Genomic DNA, 21216 nt, shown 5'->3' with positions numbered 1-21216 from the left:
CATCTGGTCAACTTGTGGGTGAATAGATGCTAGTCATCAAAAGGCAAGTTGACCAGATGCTGCTGAACCTCCGGCTTACAGCTGGAAACATGCAACCAGGCACTTTTGCGGAGGAGGATACCAACATTTACCCCATCTAGTGCACAACTTATGTTTGTGTTGGATATAACCTTCCACTCAGCTACATATACCAGGCCCCTATACTGGTGCAGGAGGTTTTGCAGTACCTACTCGATCTACCGGGGGGGGGGGTTGGAAGAAGAAGCTTTATACTTTCTTGTCGAGACTAGGTGTGATGATTCCTGCCTTGACCTGCTCCTTAAAGATGTCAGAGGATGGTTTGAGCATCCACCTAAGCATTGGCGAGTGGTGCATGGACATCTGGGTGGAGGAGAGTGTCTCCATGAAGAAGACCCCCTACTCAGGTTGCTTTTGCATCTCAACCTTGTGGAATGCAGCATCACTTTGCAAAACCTTGTGGTATGCAGTAGTGTTATCCAGCAGGGAGGGCTTGGCCATATAGAGGTCTGAGTCAATTTCACCCAGGGACTCTACATCATTATCATCCCACAGGTCATCATGGGGCTGTGGGTCATAAGGTGCATCGTAAGAGTCTTAGGGAGACCTTGGAATTTTACTCCATATTCCGTTTAGTGGGTGGAACCTGTGGTGATTTTGGCAAAGGGTCCACTGGTACTGGTGGGGAGGATGGGAGAGGAGGTGGTGGAGAGGAAAGCTGAGGAGGAGGAGAAGGGCAAGGAGTAGGTAAGTCATGATGCCGAGGTTTCCTGGACACCGGCTCCGAGGGTGGATTCAGGGCTTCCTCGAAAGTTAGCTTCCTCTGGGCTAGAATCCATCCTGTCGCAGGATGGATGTGGATGCTCTGCAGTCTGGCACCTCTTAAAAGTGCTGGAGGATGGGTTAATCTTGATCCTCAGAAGGTGGAGAGGATGCTGCACTGGATGTCTTTTTCTTGGAGCAGAGGTTGTCTGTTGGCCTACCAGCACCAACCTTGATTACAGCATCAAAGGTCTGTACTCCCAGACCGGCCTCACAAATGCCTTTGAGGCCGGTGCTGAAGAGTTGGTGGAAGTCGAAGGGTTTGGCTTCGAAGGATGTGGCTTTGAGGCATGCTTTAATGCTGAGAGATGGGCGTGCGTCAAGTCTTGACACAGCAGTTCAGTGCTGACCATGAAAATGCGGCAGTGGTGGACTGGAGTCCTCATGACTGGCCCAAGTGCTCGATGCTGACCCCCTTGAGGGTGATGCTCGGCTACCGAGATGAGTTGAAGGGTGGGAGGCGGTATACGAGTACTCCCTGCCACCGGTTTTGTGGTTGGGCACTGTGCAGGTGGAGGTTCGTCTGCCTCGACGTCTGACCCAGATTGTTCCTCTATCACCAACACTTGAGTCTCTGGCTGCAGCTCGCTCTCTGGGTCTTGTTCTCCGAACAGGTCGGGAGTATCGTCTGCTTGGTGGTGTGCAATAGAAGCAGAGGTGATGCAAGGATCCTGACAGTAACAGAGAGTTTACTTGTTTCGATAGGCGATGCCCAGGGACAGACAGAAGTTGCACACCTGATGAAGGTCTGCCCTAGGGTACTTTGGTCAACACTTCAGTAGTAGAGGAATGGACTTCTTTCCATCACCGGTACATTCTAGAGTGTCAAGGATCACAAGGAGCCCTGGAGGGGGCAGACCCAGAATGGGGTGTCTAATTTGACAGCGGAACTGAAGCAAAACGCTACATGATACTTGGAACCGACAATAAACTACATTGCTATTTCAGCCGAGGAGTACGGAGGATCTGGGCGGGCCCTGTGAGAACACCACAGTGCGTTGAACTGGAGCTCAAAGGGACACGTCTGAACCAGACAGCGGAGAAAAAAAACAATCTAAATGGAGCCGAGGCCCATGCGCATTACCAGTAATGGGTGGAGTCACAATACCTCGTGACTCGAAAGACTTCTTAGAAGAAAAACTTGCACACATCCAAGTCCAATGCTAAATGGCAGGGGTTTGCACAGGATGTGTATCTACATCTACACAGGCCACAAACATTTTAAATATTATAAACCTCAGGAAATAACATCACCTTTGAAAACTATCAGAACATAATGTCCATTAAGGTTTCTGTACCAGTTAACAGGGGCGTAACACAGGCCCCCGCAGCCCCCGCGGCGCGGGGGGGCCCCGAGCTGCAGGGGGCCCCCTCAGCACATCCTCAAGCCGAAGAGCTCGGATTACATCCGGAGTGGGGTAGGGGCCCCTCCGTGTACGCGTACTTTCATTATGCCACTGGCTACGAGTTTATAAAAGGGAGCAAACCCTCCATGGGACATGAAGATGAAACCCATTAACATTTTAAAGACTCGCCGTTTGTTATCCCTCACCTTCCAGCGGTTATTGCAGGCGGCGCGAGGCCTTGGCCTACTGAGAGGAGATCGAGGCGGGAGGGAGGGAACTCTACAGGTGGGAGAGGGGTGCGCACAAAGCGCGGGAACGAAATGCAACCCCACAAGGTAACACATTTTTAGATAAAACCATTTGAAGGCAGCGGACAACCAAGCCTATACCGTCTGCTCCTCGTACAAATCCGGCCACGAGGACTCCCGTTTTACCCCTCACTTCCCCAGTAATAGTGTTTGTTGCCTGGATCTCACTTAGCCATTCAGGGCCCTCCATGCCAGACGTTCTCCAGATCTCATTGGCTGTAGAAAGTACCTAGAAAGTTCAAAGGTGAAACTGCTGTTATTTCTCATGGCTGTGGATAAGAGGGCTGCAACGTCAGGCAGGGTTGCCGTTGCTACGTATTTCACGCTGATCCTGGACAATACGCAGGGGAACAGAGCCCCCTGAGCCCTGATAATTGCTGTATATACACCCCAACAGCAGTCACATAGGGCCGCCCGCGCTGTGGGGCATTTGATGGCTGCCGCCCAATGTGAATTTAATAATGCTGAACCTGGCCCAGGGTGATTGCATTGGACCTCGTTGGAGTCGTCCGTCACACTCACGGTAAGGTTCATTCAGCGGCCGCCAGGAAGACAGTACTCACAGGGACAGTCACCTGTTTGTGTAATTTGTGTTGGGGCAGCGCATCAGAAAGGTATTATGTAAATGCATGTTATTTGGATTCCATAGCTTGAGGCGTGCGTTTTAGAAAACTTTGTATTTTGAAGTCCATTAGATTGAGCTTATCGTCACTCTGTGGAGCAATGGAAATTGTGTCAGTGAGTGCACTTTGTCGAAAAACGGAAAGCTGTCTTTCTCCTGGTTTGTAAATCATGACAGATTAATTGGTGACGTAGAGACCTGTTTGCAAAGGTCGGTGTCAATTGTGGTGCGATTTACGGCTACTATAAAGCAGCTGTTCACTTCTCCGCATGTTAGCATGTTTTCGCAATATCATTTTTTCGCCGCTTTCCTGCACAAGATGTTGCTGTTTTTCGAGCATGTCTTTGTAAAAAAAGCTTTGTTTCTAACCTCTCTGCTCATCAAGCCAAACACAGTGTTGTACAAATCACGATAAATAAGGGGTAACAACTTTAAAATATGTATGTTTCAAAGAATGAATGTATATAATATAAACTTTAGTTGTACACACTGCTAGAGATAATATGCTGTTGAACTTGAAAGGCACTCTGGGTCTTCACGAAAGTGCATTGTAGCTTATGTATAGCACAGGATATCTGTCACCCTCAGACTGTGCCACTGCCCGGGCGGGCCCCTAGTAATTGTTGTTGTCGCCTGACAACACTAGAACTCTCCTTCAACACATGCTCTGAGTCGGAGAGGCTGAGCAGGTGGTGTTTAGGACAGGCTCGCTGCTCACATTAGCCGAGCAGTGCCACTATGACCGTTCTGCATAGAGATCTCCTCACCACCAGCGTTGTGACTGGGGACAGACTGACTTGGCTACTGTACAGCAGCAGACACAAGGTATTATTAAATTAAGGCTACCACAGTAATGTCACACTGATGAGGGGTTAAATATACCTGTTGAAAGCATTTGACTGTACCAATGATACATTGCATATTCCCAAAGCTACGATCCATTTGCCAGGGCGCTAGGTTAGTTCCCTTAGATTTCAGGTGATTTGCAGCAAGTTTAAGATTTTCTTAGAGTTTCTTGTTGCTCAAATGGGTGTCATTTCTGATATTTATATATGTTTCCCTCGTCTTTACTGCTTGATTTTGCTCGCGAAAAAGTGTCACTCATAGTGGTTGAAATGTCACTCCATTACACTGACTTTATGAAAATGTCGCACATAGCAATCTGAAACCTTGGCAGCTATGAAGCAGCTCTGAGACAAGACCGCGCCAGCCACCTGCATACCAGTGAGGCCCCAAGGAGCCAACCTACCACTAAAACTTCCAGCGTCGCTCTCGTGGTAGGACGTGACGTCCCCTGCAGCGCACTGGCCAATTGTATCAAACAACCTGACTGGGCCCAGCCCAAAGTCAGGTTGTCTGAATCAGAACTGCATGGCGCCGCAGAATAATCACATAAAGATACATTGTAGCACGGTGAGACTGCAAGCGGCGCCTTAGCTCCGCTGGGAGCCCACAAGCCTATGGGAGCATTGCTCACAGGGCACTAGGCAGGGTGCTGCCACCTACCACACCTTGTCTTCCATAGCGCTTCACAGTGCAGAAATGCGTGACAATCCATTTCAGTGCGGTGATGCGGAGCACCACACTGAAATGCGTTAAGCGTTAGCATCACGCCTGATGCGTGATACTTGGCAGGATTGCACATTGCTAATTTTACTCGCTTCCTCAATGGCTTGTAGCATCCTTGCTACACTACTGTGTCTGGAGTCAGGGCCTCACTTCTGGTGGGTGGTTGTGGCGAGGTCTGTGTGCACCACAGTGGATGCAAGGATGGGCTAGAATATCACTAGCAGCCCGGGCTGGATTTGGTTGGGCACCAGTTCCGGAACTTTTATTATATTTTTAGTCATTCTTCAAGCAAACCAGGAGGTGTGGTTGACTCTAAGGGTTGGGAGAGGGAGGGTTATTGATAAGATGAAGGGGCATTTTCAAAACACCATAATCCGCAACGAAGCGCCCCTGGAAGCTCTGATTCAGACATTTAGCTGGGAAGGGTAGTGCTCGTGAGTGTAACACAAGATTATCACAATAAACATCGATTTCCAGTCAGATGTTACTCTAATTCTTTATTAAACGTGAGAGTAAAAAACACACAGCTAACCTCTAGTCCATATGGTACCAGAGTTGGGACCCAACAAAGCTCAAACATAGCTCCTAGAAATGTGCTATTTGGCGCAGCATCACCTATAAAGGCCAATATAAAAATTCAGTCTTTGGTGGATGAGTTAGGTACTCGTTCTCATCTGCCTGGATGGTGCCACCCCAGCAGATTCTAAGAGGTCCAGTGTTCCTGTACTTACATTTAAGGGGTGTATGAATAAAAGTGCTAGTTTTACCAGGTGCAGTTCCACCCCCAGTGCAGCCACACATGGGTACACTGTTTAACCTGCTGATAGATGGTTGAAACTGTCAGAGCAGGAGGGCCAACTATCGGGGATTCACATGCATATTATACATTAGTTTCCGTTCCTGGGCCACTAACTCGTAATGTCTTTTAGCCCTGTCCAGTCCCTCGCAATTGCCTTTACTTAAAAGAAATGAAAGAAGGTGAGCTAAGATAGTGAAGTGGAAAGGCGGAGTCTGAAACCAATACCACCCCCACCACTCCCACACACAGTTCGAAATGTAGTTTTTTTAGGGTCGAGCCTGGGCCTGCGAGGCATGCTGTAGAGTATGGAGTTGAAGCTCTGCCCATACTTTTCATTGGCTTTAGTCAATGTCCTTCGTAAATTCTGGTTTCTGATTCGTTAATAGGCTTGTTAGTCCCTCCTTCGTACTGCCTTGTCTTAATGTGTAACCTCTCACGAGGACCGGCCCTTTTACTTCTGTTGTTACGCAGTATGTCTTATTTGGTCTGCAAGCACTATTTTCTTCAATGAGTTTCTCCTTCTGCAGGCACAACATGATTTCCTGCAACATTCAGTGCGCCATGCGTGCTTTCACTTTCCAAGCAGCCCGTACAACGGCGGCCGCTTCTTTGAGATGAAATAGGTCTTGCATTTACAAGAGTTTCAGCTATTGGCATTGCAAATGACAATGCCTTTTATTTATGTATTAATTATCAAAACAGATAAATAAGTCAATGTCATTTACAATGCCAATAGCTTAAACTCTTGCAAATGGAAGACCATTCGCATTGCAAATGCTTGTTTTAAGTTTGGGTCAAGCCACCAGTAATCTCACGCAAAAGTGCTGACTGTCAATGAACTAGATTTATGCACATTCGGCACATATCACTGGCACCTAGCGCCATGTTGTCAGAAAAGCGCTCATCCAGCACCTTTCAAACAAACCCTTAAACACAAAGCCGCAAAGCAATTCTTAGTATTATGGAACACCTTCTGCTTCCTTCAGGGCCACTTAACTCAGGCTAGACCCTTTGCAGCAAGGGGTTCGTTTAGTTATCACTCACAAGACTTAGAACTTACCCTTATCCCAGCTAAACAACCCATTCTTTTGAAGCAGAAGCTTCGCTAACCCTCATACGGTGGCTTGGGCCCCGCCACTGATGGAGGCACAAAACAGGTCCCCGCAGCCCCCGCGGCACAAGGGTCCCCAAGCTCCAGGGGCCCCCTCACTTACTTCATCATGAATTGAATGGTGCACGGTGCGCAGTGCGCACGCCACCTTTAATAAATGAAATGGTGCGCAAGGCATGCATGCCTGGGCCCCCGCCGGGAGGCGGGCCTCAGAAGCTAATCTCTAATTAAATGGTGCATGCGCAGAGGCTTGCCCCGGTCTGCATGAATTAAATGGTGCGCAGTAACAACTGCTGCACACGCTGCAGAGCCAAGGAGAGGTGGGCAGACTCTGGGTGGGCTCCATTGCAGCAGAGCAGGTGGGCAGTGGCTGCGTTCGCTGCAGAGCCAAGGAGAGGTGGACATCCTCTGGGTGGGCTCCATTGCAGCAAGGCAGGTGGGCAGTGTCTGTGCTGGGTGCAAAGCCCCAGGGGAGGTGGGCAGTGCCTGTGCTGGGTGCAGAGCCCCAGAGGAGGTGGGCAGTGTCTGTGCTGGGTGCAGAGCCTCAGGTGAGGTGCACAGTGTCTGTGCTGGGTGCAGAGCCTCAGGGGAGGTGCACAGTGTTTGTGCTGGGTGCAGTGCCTCAGGGAAGGTGGGCAGTGTCTGTGTTGCCTGCAGAGCCCCAGGAGAGGTGGGCAGTGTCTGTGCTGGGTGCAGAGCCCCAGGGGAGGTGGGCAGTGTCTGTGTTGCCTGCAGAGCCCCAGGGGAGGTGGTCAGTGTATGTGTTGCCTGCAGAGCCCCAGGGGAGGTGGGCAGTGTCTGTGCTGGGTGTAGAGCCCCAGGGGAGTTGGGCAGTGTCTGTGCTGGGTGCAGAGCCCCAGGGAAGGTGGGCAGTGTCTGTTCTGGGTGCAGAGCCCCAGGGGAGATGGGCAGTGTCTGTGTTGGGTGCAGAGCCCATGGGGAGGTGGGCAGTGTCTGTGTTGCCTGCAGAGCCCCAGGGGAGGTGGGTAGTACACAATACTAAGCACAGATCTTAGGTGTTTTTAGCAGTAATTACATTGAACACACACTTTGGAGAGACCCCCTATATTTTACATCCCACTTAAAGCCCCAGAAACAAAACCATGTCGCTGTCACCTCATGGCCTGGCACTGTGCATCATGTATGACTCATGACAACTTTCCAGATTGCCTATGTGCAGAGGCATAGTGAACCCTTCCCCACCGAACCCCGCCCCTTGCTTTAGGAACTACGGCGAAGTCCTTGATGGGTCTCTTCTGTCTGCAATTCTGCAGACAAAGGCTCAGCTCATAATTTAATATGAAAAGGTGGGCAAGTGAGTAGGTGAAGGGATGGGTGGGTGGCTGGATGGATTAGAGAATGGGTGAATGGATGAATGAAAAGTTGAATAGATGAATGAAAGGTTGAATAGATGGATAATGAGAGGATGGATGGATGGATGGATGGATGGATGGATGGATGAGTGAGTGGAAGGATGGATGAGAGAAAAGGTAAATAGATGGATGTACGGGTAGATGGATGGATGAGTGAAAGAATGTATGGATGAGTGAAAGGGTGGATGATGAGTGGGTGGATGGATGAGTGAAATTATGGATTGATGAAATGATAAGTGAAAGGGTGGATGGATGGATGAATGAAAGGGTGGATGTTAGGATGGATGAGTGAGTGAAAGGGAGGGTAGATGGACAAAAGGATAGATGGATGAGTGATAGGGTCAATGGATGGATTAATGAGTGGATGAGTAGATGGATGGGTGGGTGGATGGGTGGGTGGAAGGAAGGATGGCTAAGTGAAAGGGTCGATGGAGAGAGAAAGGGAGGATGGATGGATGACAAAGGGTGAATGGGTGGAAGGATGAGACTGGGTGGATGTATGAGTAAGTGAAAGGGTGGCTGGATGGGTGAAAGGGTAAATGGCTGGATGGATGCGTGAATGGATGGATGGGTGGAAGAGTGGATAGATGAGTGTACAGATGGATAGGGTGAAAGGATGGATGGATGGATGAATAATTGATGGATTAGTGAAAGGGTGGATGGCGGGAGGGATGGATGAGTGAAATGATAGATGGAAGGATACATGATGGATAGGTTTGCAAATGGTTGAATATGTTTGGCTATGGATGGGCTCACTTATATACTATTGCATGACCTCCTCTGATGTGTCTGTAAAACTTACCTTTTGTTCCGAAGTTATGTCCTGAATTTTGACCTTGTGTCCTGAATTTTGACCCGTGGTAGGTGGTCGGCTGGGCCGCCGGTGGGGGCCCCCCTCCATGTGCTTTGCAGGGGGGCCCCCTCAAGTTTCGTTACGCCACTGCCAGTTAATAGCCCATCTAAACTACACTACCAGAAAATAAACCACCAACAGAATCACTAATGCTGTTATGTGCCAGGATGCTGCCATCATGTACCACAATACTTCCAATCTCAATGCCAATTACAAGAGGGTATTAAACAAACATTCTGTGTTTCTGTTGATAATCGTTTGTTCATTTTGTGAGACGACCTCTGGTGATAAACGTATGCTCAAATAGGACAGGAATGCTCAATGTGGCACAGTCACCCACAATCCTGGCACTGGTGCGGTTACAATTTCCCTCACAGTATTGATCATGCAGGATTAAGCCTCTGATCCTTCTCGCTGTTCAGACTGCATCCAATACCAAGCGGCCATTGTTCAACTTTCACTTCCAGTATTCACAATGCTGTCCCACAAGTAAATTTCAATGGCTAATAAAATATATCCTCATTGCTTCTAGCATAAAACTGCACTGCATCATTCCAATATCCACATTGCTGCCCTCAATCTACAGGTTCTTTGCTACGCCAGCAATCCACTGTGCTAACAGAATTTATAGCATAACTCCCACACAAACAAAACATGATTCAGCAACTTGAAAAAGACTTCTCATTTTGGGGAGAGGAATCAAAAATGTGATTCTGACAAGGTTGGTCACTCTTGTAATGGCACAGACAAGCTACAGTTATGCAACACTACTCAGAAACATTTCCAGTGATTAAGAAGTATTGGCTCAAACATTTCCAGTGATTCCTTTCTTCAGGTATTAATGAGGTTCCCTAGGAGGAGATGATAGTTCAGATGTTGGTCCCCAGCTTACTGCATCTTGGAACCACGTTGCAGCTCACTGATAAACTGCTGAAGTTGAATAAGGCTCAAAAGTATCTGGGGTTTCACACGATCTCAGGTAGACTGGTCATTGTCGAGAAACAGACTGTTCCCTTTTAGGGGTATCAAGACTGTTCTGTATATGGGTGACCTGTTTCTGTAATGGGACTCAAAAGCTAAACACAATGAATTCGATGTTATCCAAAAGAAGTAGTTGAGAAGATCTAGAGCAGACACACAAACTATCACATGGTGGTGGTTTCTTTAAGTCACCGTAACATGGGGGTACGCCCAGACATGGGTGCTAATGTAAATGAGCCTTGACACATAAGCTGACCTTTACTTATGAGGCCGAAGAAGGTACAAATTAATCTTGGATAGCTTGTGTTTTTATGTAGAGAGAATGAGGCCTAACAATTTAGATTGGACTCCTCCTTTGTAGCAGCGTCAAGGTAGAAGGGGAAAAAAACTAAGAAATCGAGTGCTACTCTGAGAAATCCCCAGTGTTAATAAAACTTTGACTGAATCATTTCTGGCCATCCAGATGTTCCATTAACCAGCACTTCTTCCACGCTACCCAAACGATTTGCTGTGAACCTGACTTCCATCATGTTTCACTCACGCAAGCCCCACTTCATTAAACTACCCTAAACTGATTTATTTTTCTTTCTTTTATGTCTCCTGCCAACGTTCCACCATTAAGAACTATTCTTCACATGAACGTACATACTTCTCCTTCATCAGAACCTTAACAGGAATTTGCAAGTGTTCTCATTTAACAGTGGAGACAATGAAGCACGTGTCTCTTAACCAACACAAGTACACAACGTATGTTCATTTCTACTACCAATCACCATAACTTTGATCCCTATATAGTACCACCAACCAGCACTACTTCACCGATCCAGTCCTCAATTCACCACTCCCTGCCATCATCTCATTTAAAACTACAAAACCAGCTTTAGTGTGCTGTTGCATCACATGTCAGAAGTTTTACAATTTGTGGCTGAACCCAAACATCTTAGTAATTATGCTGTGCTATACTGATCAATGTATGAAATTGCAGTTAATCAATATTATGATCAAGCAAGTGACAATACCTTCTGTGAAAAAATATGATCGAGTCCCATCCTGTCTCACGTAAAAGTTTTCTCCAAGCTTGTTTCCAGGTTTAAACCGAAGCATGGCGTGATCATACTGCCCATAGTCTCGGAATAAGACGCATCCTCCTGTTTTCAGCACCTATTAGAAACACATACATTTGATCATGCAAGGTGCTAGAATCAGGTTTTTTACTTTATTGATACACAACACAAAGCAAATGCAATACTGAACAGGTAAGGTTGGTTTAGTTTATTGTCACAGTGTGTAATCTCACAGCTCAAGCCTCGAGATGATGCATGGATAAACGAAAAGTTACACACCTACAACATTAGTTTTCAGCCTGGTCATCTTTTTCTAGATTTACAGACATCACATAGGAGGATCTTATTGCGATTTTTAAATCCTCTGCTACTTTTGTAGTCCTTTTACATAGCCCAGAACACCCAACATAGAGGGTAAAGACTTGGAAAAGCCTCCAAGGATAACCTATAGCTAGTTGCCTCTTAAGATCCATTTTCGTACTTCGCATGTATCAGGAACACAACAGAGCTGTTTCACTGTATGCATGCAGTCATTGAAGTGCCCACTCAGTGAGAAGGGCATATAGGTTGAGTCGTAGGCTTAAAAGAGAAAATGCCATCGACAGATTAACATAAAAAACAATACAGGAAGAAATCCAAGATGAATGGGTTAAAGGTGTTTACCACCGACAATAAAACTGTAACTGGCCCGGTAACTAGGAGAGAACACCACCTATTTACCTGCAATCGGAGTGTAAGTATTAAAGCAGGGTCTCTTCCAGTCTCAATTGTTGGCTAGGTTACCTTGGACAATGCAGGTAACTTCCCAAACGGATTTGGAGATATGAACAGGACAGAAACTACATTTCAAACCATCCAGAATTGCTTAAATCAGGCCAAACTGATTTTTAAAAAGCAGCTACTGGGCTGCCTACTATAAACCATACCAGCACACAGAAGAATGAAAATGGAGGACAGCAACAACCTTAAATAAAGTACCTATAATTAATAAGGGTTAACTGATTTAATATAGCAAGAATAATAGCAACAATCTAAAAAACATTAAAATACAACTATCCAAGTGTGCGTGTTTTGCTGGCCTAGTACCTTTAGTTGTGAAGGAGACATCTTAAAATTAGAGCTTCGTAGCGGGCAATGACATTTGAGAGGATTCTCAGGTTGGTTTCTGACCTCATCGTAGCATGAATTCACTCTTACTAGATGCTTTGATGCCCTCCAGCTCACAGGGTAGGACACCGGTGTCAAAGCCTCGATTTTACTCCGTCCATTAGCAAAATTTGACACCATCAACCATGCCACCCCATTGAGTAGACAATGACACTAGGTCACGTGGTAGTACTTACAACTTGTTTACACCCATTTTAGCTGCCTGCTGTCAGGTCTCTCTGCATCACTTTATAAGTATTTATGTATGTGGTGTATACATAATGTGCAAACCCAGTCAAAAGGCAGCGGAGTGCTGTACAGGGTCAATGGCATAGACAGCCATCGTGAGATTGGGGAGTTAGCTGGCTTCGAAGAGCGAAAGTGGACTGTCACTGCATCATATTGAAGTGTTTTAGGTCTCGCCTGACCCAGCGCATGCGCTGGTCTGGCGAGACTTTTTGAGAGGGCTCCAAAAAGTGCTACCAGGCCAGCCTAGTGCTACAGTGCATGTGCGCCGCGCTTGACCACGATTACTTTCACTTTCGCACGGCCACTTTGATGTTTGATCGCGATCACTTTCACGGCTGCTTGTTTTTTAGTGCAAAGGGTCAGTGATTCTTATTACTAGAGTCGCAAATTGAAGCATCACCATGTGAGCACCATCTTTGCAGTGTGGACCTGTGATGCATTGCTTTGCCCCACAGGTGCCCTTCTTACACGCAAGTCCTCCTCTTTTTTTCTCCTCTTCAATTATCCCTTCAGGTCATGGTACCATAATCCTTAGCCTGAATTATTAATGCTCAATTTTCCCTCTTGAACCAAACCTTTCTTCGCAAGCTGCTAGTTTCTGGAGAGTCCTCCCTATTTCCCGTCGCATACAGCTGCCTCCCCTGCTTGCAAACAGTGCCCGTTCCATGTTCCAAATAGTCTACCTCATATGCATGCCTGCACCTTTTCTGTCAGGTGCTGCCACTTACCTCACAGGGTACTGCAACATATAAAATATAAAACAATATACAGCATACCTAATATTTCACATCGCACAACATAATAGCAGAAAACATAAGATGACAAACTTAACACAATAAAGTAACCTGTAACATACCAAACAAAAAATGTTGATGAACGTACTCATTTCATACTCCAAAGTAAAATAAAAATAGATGTTAAAAGCCTCCTCGCCTTTGGAAAGGAGAGCCTGTGCAACTGAAGTAGCAATCGATTCTTGTCAGCAAACACTAGGTAACAACTTTCCTCCACAATGTTTATTTTTCCTTAAAAAATGTACAGTCCCAAAATAAGATTTATATTTAACTGCTGGCAAACTCAGGTAGTTCACAATTGTAACACGCCGTTCGTGCATTTCATTCAGCATTGCAAAAGACTAGATATCTAGAAAATACAGTGATTATGAACAGTTTTTTTTTTTTTATAAATCTTTTTATTAACATAACAGAGCAGCTTAGTCATCACATATTCATCACAGTCAGGAAATCTCTAGGTACAGGCAGCAAGAGATAAATGCTAGCACGACTTGTCTATCACTTTAGAGCAGTATCTGTTCAGTCTGTGGCGTCCAGGCCGGGCCGGCGGGCCAGTGGGGGCTCACATATGTCCCCTCTGAATGCATTCCATCTGGACCACACCTCCCCCCATTTTCGAGGGCACCGTATATACAGTCTTCTCTTGCAGCATACACCAGTCCATGTCTCTTTGCCAATCGGCCAGTTTCGGTGGAGCCGCTGCCCCCCACAGGTGCGCGATGTTCCTCTTTGCCACCATTTGCCCAAGTGCGACCCAGAGTTTCCCCCTCGCAGGTAAGTCTGTGGGTTCCCATATATTCAAAAGGCAGCGCTTGGCGTCTGGGCGTATGTCCATCTCCCACACCTCCTGCATACAAGACATCACGCGCCTCCAGTACCGCCGCACACCCGGACACTCCCACAATATATGGAAGAAAGAGCCAGCCTCCCCGCAGCCCCTCCTGCAAAGCCACTCCCCCCCCTTCCCATCGCCTGCAGTCTTGTACATGAGACATACACTCTATGCAGTATTTTAAGTTGTATGAGTCGCAGTCTGGCCGAGATCGCCACCTCCCTCGGGGACGCCAGCACCTCCACCCACTCCTCGTCGTCTATTTCGAGGCCATCCGCTATCCACTTCTCCTTAAGGGACTTGAGGGGATCAGGGGGATTATTGATCAGTTTCTTGTAAGTGAGTGAGATGGCGTGTTCCGGCATGTGACCATCGAGCAGCCTATCCTCCAGTGGGGATGCCTGTGGGGGCCTGGTCCCCGATGGTATGTTGGTCTGAAGGGAGTGCCTAATCTGCAAATATCTGAAATAGTCAGTGTGCGCCAGCTCATACGTATCCCGTAGGTAGGCAAAGGATTTAACCCCCTCGGGCCCCCCCAGGTCCTTAACCTGTGAGATACCGATAAGGTCCCACTCCCGGAATCCCTTTGTACGTTCTAGGCTGCCTAGACGTTCAGAAGCCCATAGCGGAGTTGCCAGAGTCAGAGCGTTAGCCCAACTGAGCTTACGGTGCGCTGCATGCCATATCTGCACCGAGTGTTTGGTCGGTCCCGTAAGCGAGTATTTACCGGGCTTAGAGTAGAGTGCGACTTCATAGTTCCCACCCGGAAGTAACTACCTATCCATCCCGTAAGCAAGGTCGCCGCCGTCCCTGTATGTCCCTTGGTTTATCGCCGACAGGTGGGCTGCCCAATCGTACTTGCGGATGTCCGGGAGGGCAATGCCCCCGTCGTACCATCCCAGAGTGAGCTTGTGCAGCGCAATCCGAGGTGCGCCTGCCCAGAGGAGGGACCGCTGCGCCGCCTCCACAGCTACGAAATATGAGTTCGGCAACAGATCCGGGTAGTTTTGGAGGCCGTAGAGAAATCTCGGGAGCGCAAAGATCTTGAAGAGGGCCGCTCGGCCCAGCATGGACAACGGGAGCTTCTGCCAGGTTTGGGAGTCGTGTTGAAGCCGTCGCAGGGGTGGCAGTAAATTCCTCTCGTACGTTAGCGTATTGTCAAGCGAGACAAAGACTCCAAGGTAGCTGAATCCGCCCTCAGCAATGGTGAGTGGGCAGTGATTGGGAAGCCTAGGGGGCCCTCCATGAAGGACATACATTTGGGACTTGCCCCAATTGATACGGAACCCCGAATTTTCCCCAAAGCTCGTGAAAATATCCATGGCTACCACTATTGACTTCCCCGGTTTGGTTAAGTAAAGGAGGATATCATCGGCATAAAAAGAGATTTTATCCTCCCAACCGGCTGCCCATCGCAGCCCCATGATGGAGATATCTTGCCTAATCCAGGCTGCGAGAGGCTCCAAGGCGAGCGCAAACAGTAGGGGCAAGAGTGGGCAGCCCTGCCTGGTCCCTCTTCCCAGAGCGAAGACCTCCGAGACCTTATTGTTGACCACAACCTGCGCCAAGGGTTCCGAGTAAAGCAGACGAACCCACGCTATAAAAAGGGGGCCGAAGCCCAGCTTACGTAGCACCGCTATCATATAGGGCCATTCGAGGGTGTCAAATGCCATGGTGGCGTCAAGTGACACCACCACCGCATCCTCCCGGATGGCGGGGCACCTCCGAGTACACCATTAAGGCGCCGGATGTTGAGAGCCGTGTTGCGATGGGGCATGAAGCCGGACTGGTCCGGGTGGACCAGCGCGGGCAGGACAGCGTGCAGCCTATTAGCGAGAGCTTTCGCCAATATCTTCGGTTCCGCATTAAGTAGCGAGATTGGCCTATATGAGGAGCATAGCTCCCTCGGCTTCCCCTCCTTCGGGATAGCCACAACAGTTGCTATGCGCTGGTCTAACGGCAGTGTCCCCACTGCCTTGCTTTCTTCAAACATTCGTTGGAGGTGCAGACCAAGGGCGTCAGGTTTGAGCTTGTACAGCTCGATCGGGAGGCCGTTGGGTCCAAGAGCCTTACCCGGGCGCAGGTCAATTATCGCACGCTCTAATTCGGCTGCGGCGAGCAGAGCCTCAAGTGCCTCTCTGTCAACAGCCGATAGGCACGGCATTTGGATATCCGTCAGCAGGGCGATGGAGTCCTCCTCGGAACAATCCGTCCCTTTACTGTACACCCGCCGGAAATGCCTCGCGAATTCCGCTACAATCTCACGGAGTTCCGTAACCAGGGGTCCTGTCTCCGTTTTTATCTCTGGCACCACTTTGGCGGCTCTTTGTTTTTTCTCAAGCCAAGCTATAAGTTTACCTGCTTTATCGCCTTGATCATAGATACTACCCGCCTTGTGGTGGGCCACCGCTTGGGCCGTCTGCGTGACCAGCTCCTTGTATTCCGCAGTTTTGAGTCGCAACTGATGTTGCGCGTCCGGTTCACTATCCGCGCATGCCGCCTCCTCCTGCGCCCGTAGGCCAGACTCCACGAGGTTTATTTGTGCCACCCTCTCCTTACGGCTGCCCGAGATGGCCGACAGGGCCTCTCCCCTGAGCACCCTCTTAAAGGCTTCCAAAGAGTGATAGAGGAGCACACCGATCCGGCGTTTTGTTCAAAGTATTGCGTTATGGAACGGGTCAATTTTTCCCTGAGATCCTCGTTTTTGAGGTACCAGGCATTGATTGGTAGCACACATCCCTCCCGGTCTCGACCAAGCGTGATATGTGTCAGGACCGACGAGTGGTCGGAGATCCCGCGGGCCAGGTGTGAGGCCTCCCGTATCACCATGTCATGCGGTAATGGCGTTAATACATAATCCAGGCGGGAGAATGTGTGATGCGGCCCGGAGTGGAATGTAAATTGCCTGCCCGTGGGGTGCACATGGCGCCACAAATCCGTGAGCCCAAAGGCGTCGAGGAAGTCTGTCAGCCACCTCTGCCCTGGAGGGGTTCCCTAGGGGGATGCCGGTCCTGAGTCCCAGAGACCACCGCATTGAAGTCTCCGCCTATGAGCAGATGACCCCCCCGGTAGGGAAAGCAGCAGCCTACCCAAATCCGCGTAGGATTGCGTTTGTAGGCCAGGGGGGACATATGCGGATATAAGGTTTAATCTGCGACCCTCCCACATTCCGGACACCGCTGCGAAGCGGCCCAGCGGGTCTGTCTCTGTGTGATCAATAAGTAAGGGCAGGGAGCGACGTAGAAGAATTCCCACTCCCCTGGAGCCAGAAGTGAAGCCGGAGTGTATCGCCAGTGTGTACCCCCATCTGTTGAGGGCCTGACACGCATTCCCCATCAGGTGCGTTTCCTGTAGGAACACTACATCAGGATGGTGTCGTTTAATAAACTGCAGTACAATTGTACGTTTGAGCCCATCCCCCAGCCCGTTCACGTTCCAGCTAAGGACTCTCAGACTCCTCTCCCACTTACTAGCCATATCCATTACTGTAGGGGCTAGCCAGCCCCTGGACATCTGTGTAGCTGCTGACCCTGTGAAGAGTACCAATGCGTGACCTTAAAACCATCCCAACTCCCCTCCCTCCCATCCACCCCCTCGCCAATACACAACCAAGCATAACATACACGGGATCGAAAACCCTGAACCCGGTCCCGACTTTAAGACAAGCCTGAACAAATAGTCCCGTCCCCCCCCACTCAACGCCACCCCCCCCACCCTGCTCCCTGCTCTGTAGGTTCCAAACTACCCACCACCCCAATTAGCAGAGCGCCTGTCGCCCGACCCCTCCCCAGGGAGAGAGAGCCACCCCTCCCCTGGAGAAACATCTGTGTAAGGGAGCGCGAGCCGGCCCCAGCTCCGAGCCCCGTACCCGTGTCGACCCAAACTATAAGTCCCTTAAAGTACGGAGCCTGCAAGAATCAGTTACTGCCCCACGTAGGCGAGAGGCAGAGGTGGACCCGTCCCAAACCATGGACACCACCCTGAACCCTGTGCATGTCTCAAACTTTACTGTTCGGAGAGACTGGTGTCGCAGTCCGAAGCCTCAGCTCGCCGCCGTGCCCTGGGGTGAGTCCCAGCGGGGACTATTCGATCTAGAACGCCAGGTCCTTTGACTCCGCTCGTCATCCACTGGTCCCCTCTCCGTCGAACCAGGGGAGGCGGCCCCATCACGTTCTCCTTGGGTGCCGCCGCGCTCAGTCTGCAAGTCCGCTGTCGTCGTGTCGAGCCACTCCTGAACCGCCGCCGGCGAGGTGAAGAAGTGGGACCTACCCCCCGCGATGATCTTCAGCTTGGCGGGGAAGAACATCATGTACCTGATGCCCCGCTCCCTGAGCGCCGCCTTGACCCCCAGGAAGGAGCGTCGTTCTTGCTGTACTTTTAACATGAAGTCGGGAAAAAACCTGATAGTAGCTCCGTCGCAACGCAGGTCCCCATGTTGTCTGGCAGCCTGGAGGATGGCATCCCGGTCACGATAGTTCAGGATTTTTGCAATGACTGTTCTCTGCGGGGCCCCTGGCTTGGGTCTGGGGAGCAAGGCTCTGTGGGCACGTTCAACGGTGAAGAGCTTGGACAGTCGTTTTGGCTTCAACTGCCTGAGGATTAAGTCTTCAAGAAATAGCTCCGCGCTTTGCCCCTCCATTCCCTCCGGCACCCCAACGACGTGGATATTACTTCTTCGGGCCCTCCCTTCCTGGTCCTCGAGCCGAAGGGCCATTTGGCGGTGCTGGAAGACGAGCTCATTAACTCTTCCCTCAAGCCGTTTTTCTGAGGCCTGCAGTGCCTTGATGTCTGCCGCGTTCGATTTCGATCTCACTGTGGTCGTGCCCAGATCAGCGCGGAGCAAATTAACCTCGATGGAGATTTTGTCCATTTTTGTCTCTAGGTTGGTGCCCAACGTTTGTATCGCAGCCATTATGGAGGTTAGGGAGGGCTCCTTCTGGTTCGCCGCTGCGTCCGTCGTCCCCTCTGACTGCGACGGACCAGTCGTCAGCTGAACCTCTGCACCACCTCAGCTCCGGGCTGCGCTATTGAACCGGGCCGGAGGCCAGTTCCGCCACCTCACAGGACGTCGCGGCGCGCCACCTCCAGTCACCAGGCAGCCACCCAGGGCGCCCCCCGCATCGGAGGCAGGCACAGTCCACCAGGCCGGGTCGGATCACCGTCGGGCCAGCGAGCCCTGCACTCGACAGATGACGCAGCCACTCACCTCTCGTCACACCAAGCCGCAGTCCCGTTCCACAGGCCCACCAACAGCTCCACGCAATCAGCCCGTGGCGCCCTGGGCCGCGCCGCACCGCTCCTCTTCACCAACCTCGACTTGGTCTGCTCAGGCCGGCCACCGGGCCCTCTCCCCCTCACAAGGGGCGACGCAAAACTCCTCTCAGCACTTTAGTCGTAGCGCAGGCCAAGGCCCACTCCCCTCCTCCGTAAGCCTCCGGGGTCCCTGTCCAATGCGTCAGTCTGATCTCGCGGGGCGGAAGGCAGAAGCACAGCCCGTCCTCCTCCTCAGGCTAAACAGCAATTAGGGTCCTCGTCCTGATCCCGTGCGAGGTGCAGGCCGCAGCCGGGGTCTCCCGCAGTTCCGCACCCGACTCTCAAGCTCCAGGCCGCAGCCCCAGTCCGGCCACCGTGCCGGAGATCGCCGCGATCAGCCGCTGCAGGACACCCAGCCCCCGCTCAACTCGCGGGGCAGAAGCGCTACAGTAAAGGGAGCTGGTACCGTCGCAGGAGTGCGTACCAGCCAGGATTTAGTGCCGGATGTTAGGGAACAACGACGGTCCCGGCGGAGCTCGGTTTCTAGGTGGCCATCAGCATCGGCGCCTGGCCACGCCCCCCCCTATTAACAGTTTTTAAATATTTTACACATACAAGACATTTAAGAAGATCAATTATCACGGAAACTTAACTTTATGGCACAAATAAGAGCATAACACTTTTCTGTGCTGCAGTCTAATGCCATCTGCAGGAGGAGGGGTGATACACGGTGTTAAAGCTGTTGACGAATCCAAAGGAGCCATGGCTGCTACACCCCAATCTTCCAGCGGCATCTATATTGTGCACAAGATTGGCAGGATCCAAGCTTGGTAGTGATCCCTTGTGGAATCCCGCATAATGACCTTTAAAAATGTGATTAGCTTCTAAATAAGCTGGAAAGTCACTCCAGTGTACAACATTTTGGCAGCAAATAGCAGATGAGGAATTGGTTAAAAAACTAGTCTGGCATTGCCTTGCTGTATGGGATCCAGTAATTTTGTTTTTCTTTTTCTTTTTAAAAGTGGTCTCACCACTGTTAAAAACGACTGTGAGGTATCAGACATTTCTTTGAAAAACATAAGATAGCAGTTGCCATAATTCTACCAGCTGATAGAACTGTTTGTGGTCGTTCGCAATAATTCTAAAAATTACTTTACCTTTATGTTTTTTGGCGCCAACGTCCGTTTTATAACCCCCTACGTTTTTTGGGGGGGTTCAATCAGGGGCTGCAGTTGTGATTTCTGTAGATCACTGTGACGTGTACACTCAAGTGATTGAGCACGTTCAGTTCACTCTATGCAAACTGACTTTAAATTCTGGATTTCATCGCCATCTACTCCCCTCATTTTATAGCACACTTCATGATTTGTAAACAATCAGTAAATGTCACCAAATTATGACAAATCACCCATTACCTAGATCACTAGTCTCAGTGAGAAACTAGTGGGTAGGGGGAGAGAAAGATAGTGGATTGGTCCGATGGGCGTTGGCAAAAAGTAAATATGTGGAATAGGCTCATTTCTCTACGAAAGGGAGGAGGGTGTGTCGGGGGATCTATGCGCATACAGCTGAAGAGGTTAGAACAGGTTTACATCAGTATCTCTCCAGATCAATCTAGCTACATACATATGGCTTATGTATTGTTTTTGCCACCACACGTTTTGAGGGCTATTGGAGATAGAACATTGAAGTAGGTTAGTGACCTTGCATAAGCAGTTCATGAGCACTGTGGCTGTTTAAGACACTGCCTTGACTATTATGTATTGCAGAAGGTACTTATTTTAAAATGAACAGCATAATATGGAACAGAACTGTCTTGCTGAAAATGTGATAAGATGTCACTCATCCGGTCACACAAAGTTTTGAAATTTGATAAATAAGGAAACTCAAAACTTGGCAGCCATGAATATAGAATTATTTCCAAGCTCATTCTGGTGGTTTTGTTTTACATGTGGTTGCTGTGAGTTTATTAGTATTGTCTTCATTTTGTATCTTGTCTTGTGAATGTTTCGTATTTTTCTGTTCCTTGAACGTTTGTCAACTGGTGACATTGACACTGAATTAAACGATGAGCTG

At 49.4% G+C, this 21216-nt stretch overlaps 1 protein-coding gene across 1 annotated transcript in view; it reads right to left on the bottom strand.

The window, feature by feature from the left end:
* METTL6 (methyltransferase 6, tRNA N3-cytidine) overlaps positions 1-21216 on the bottom strand; it is a 94843-nt gene that overhangs the window by 19826 nt on the left and 53801 nt on the right. Inside the window, exon 5 of the mRNA XM_085630637.1 lies at positions 10822-10963. Within this exon, the coding sequence (XP_085486763.1) occupies positions 10822-10963 (142 nt within the window). The remainder of the gene's footprint in view (positions 1-10821; positions 10964-21216) is intronic.

Source organism: Triturus cristatus, chromosome 10 (genome assembly GCF_964204655.1).
Source record: "Triturus cristatus chromosome 10, aTriCri1.1, whole genome shotgun sequence".
NCBI classification, from domain to species: Eukaryota; Metazoa; Chordata; class Amphibia; order Caudata; family Salamandridae; genus Triturus; species Triturus cristatus.
Note: the sequence above shows the minus strand (reverse complement) of the source record. Positions and strands in the feature narration are given on the sequence as shown.